Source organism: Haplochromis burtoni, unplaced genomic scaffold (assembly GCF_018398535.1).
Source record: "Haplochromis burtoni strain Fernald_Lab_line unplaced genomic scaffold, NCSU_Asbu1 Contig_645, whole genome shotgun sequence".
In the NCBI taxonomy this organism is placed as follows: domain Eukaryota; kingdom Metazoa; phylum Chordata; class Actinopteri; order Cichliformes; family Cichlidae; genus Haplochromis; species Haplochromis burtoni.
The window spans coordinates 7329-8172 of NW_024583006.1; the positions used below are offsets into that span (position 1 = coordinate 7329).

General features: G+C 50.6%; 1 protein-coding gene across 1 annotated transcript in view; it reads right to left on the reverse strand.

The window, feature by feature from the left end:
* LOC102288763 (arf-GAP with Rho-GAP domain, ANK repeat and PH domain-containing protein 1) overlaps nt 1-844 on the reverse strand; it is a gene marked incomplete in the record, with an annotated part of 4894 nt that overhangs the window by 2125 nt on the left and 1925 nt on the right. Inside the window, 1 exon segment of the mRNA XM_042215028.1 lies at nt 630-735. Coding sequence (XP_042070962.1) covers nt 630-735 — 106 coding nt within the window.

Sequence of the window (844 nt, forward strand, 5' to 3'; positions counted from 1 at the left end):
TGTTCCTCTGTGACTCCAACGAGTCCAAAATGTTCAAAATGAACTTTTTACTTTATTCAGTTAGACAGGAAACAGTTTAACCTGGGCAGGTCGTCGCCCCCTGGTGGACATTAGAGAGGGTGCAGCGTCAGTGTTCCTGCCCAATTACTGCACTGCTCTGTGTGCTGGACACCTTTCTGTCAGCAGCTCATCTGTAGGATCGATCATCTTCCCAGGTCCCGCCCCACCACCACCACCCTCATCGCGACTCTCTGGCTGTTTCACCGCTGGTCAACTGCAGAGTGGGAACGCCTCAAAGATGCTGTGTTTCCTGTTTCTGACGCCAACATGTTCACCTGCTCCCTGATAGATCCCGCCCACTGACAGGAGCCATGAGGGGAGCTGGACTGCCTTAGGGTGGTGTCAGAGAGGCGGATGTTGTCTAAGATAAGGACAGTGCTGGACCTCCCACCCACTCCATGACGTGCTGTCACAGGAGCACGCTCAGTGCAGGACTGAGATTACCCATAATGCACCACTGAACGACACATATCTGTGTGTAACATTAATGTTAGTTACTGTTACTGTTTTAAATAAACTGCTCTGATTCTGTGTGTGTGTGTGTGTGTGTGTGAGAGTGTGTGTGTTACATGTAGAAGTGTCCAAACAGGGCATTCAGGGTCGCTCGGTTGTCATCAGGAAGTTGCCGTAGTAACCGTCTGTACTCCTTAAACCTGCGTTTCTCGTCTGACACACCTGAGAGACAAACAGGCTGTTAGGGAGAGTACTACGACTACTGCAGTATCACTGCTGTTAGCCCGAGTACTACGACTACTGCAGTATCGCTGCTGTTAGCCCGAGTACT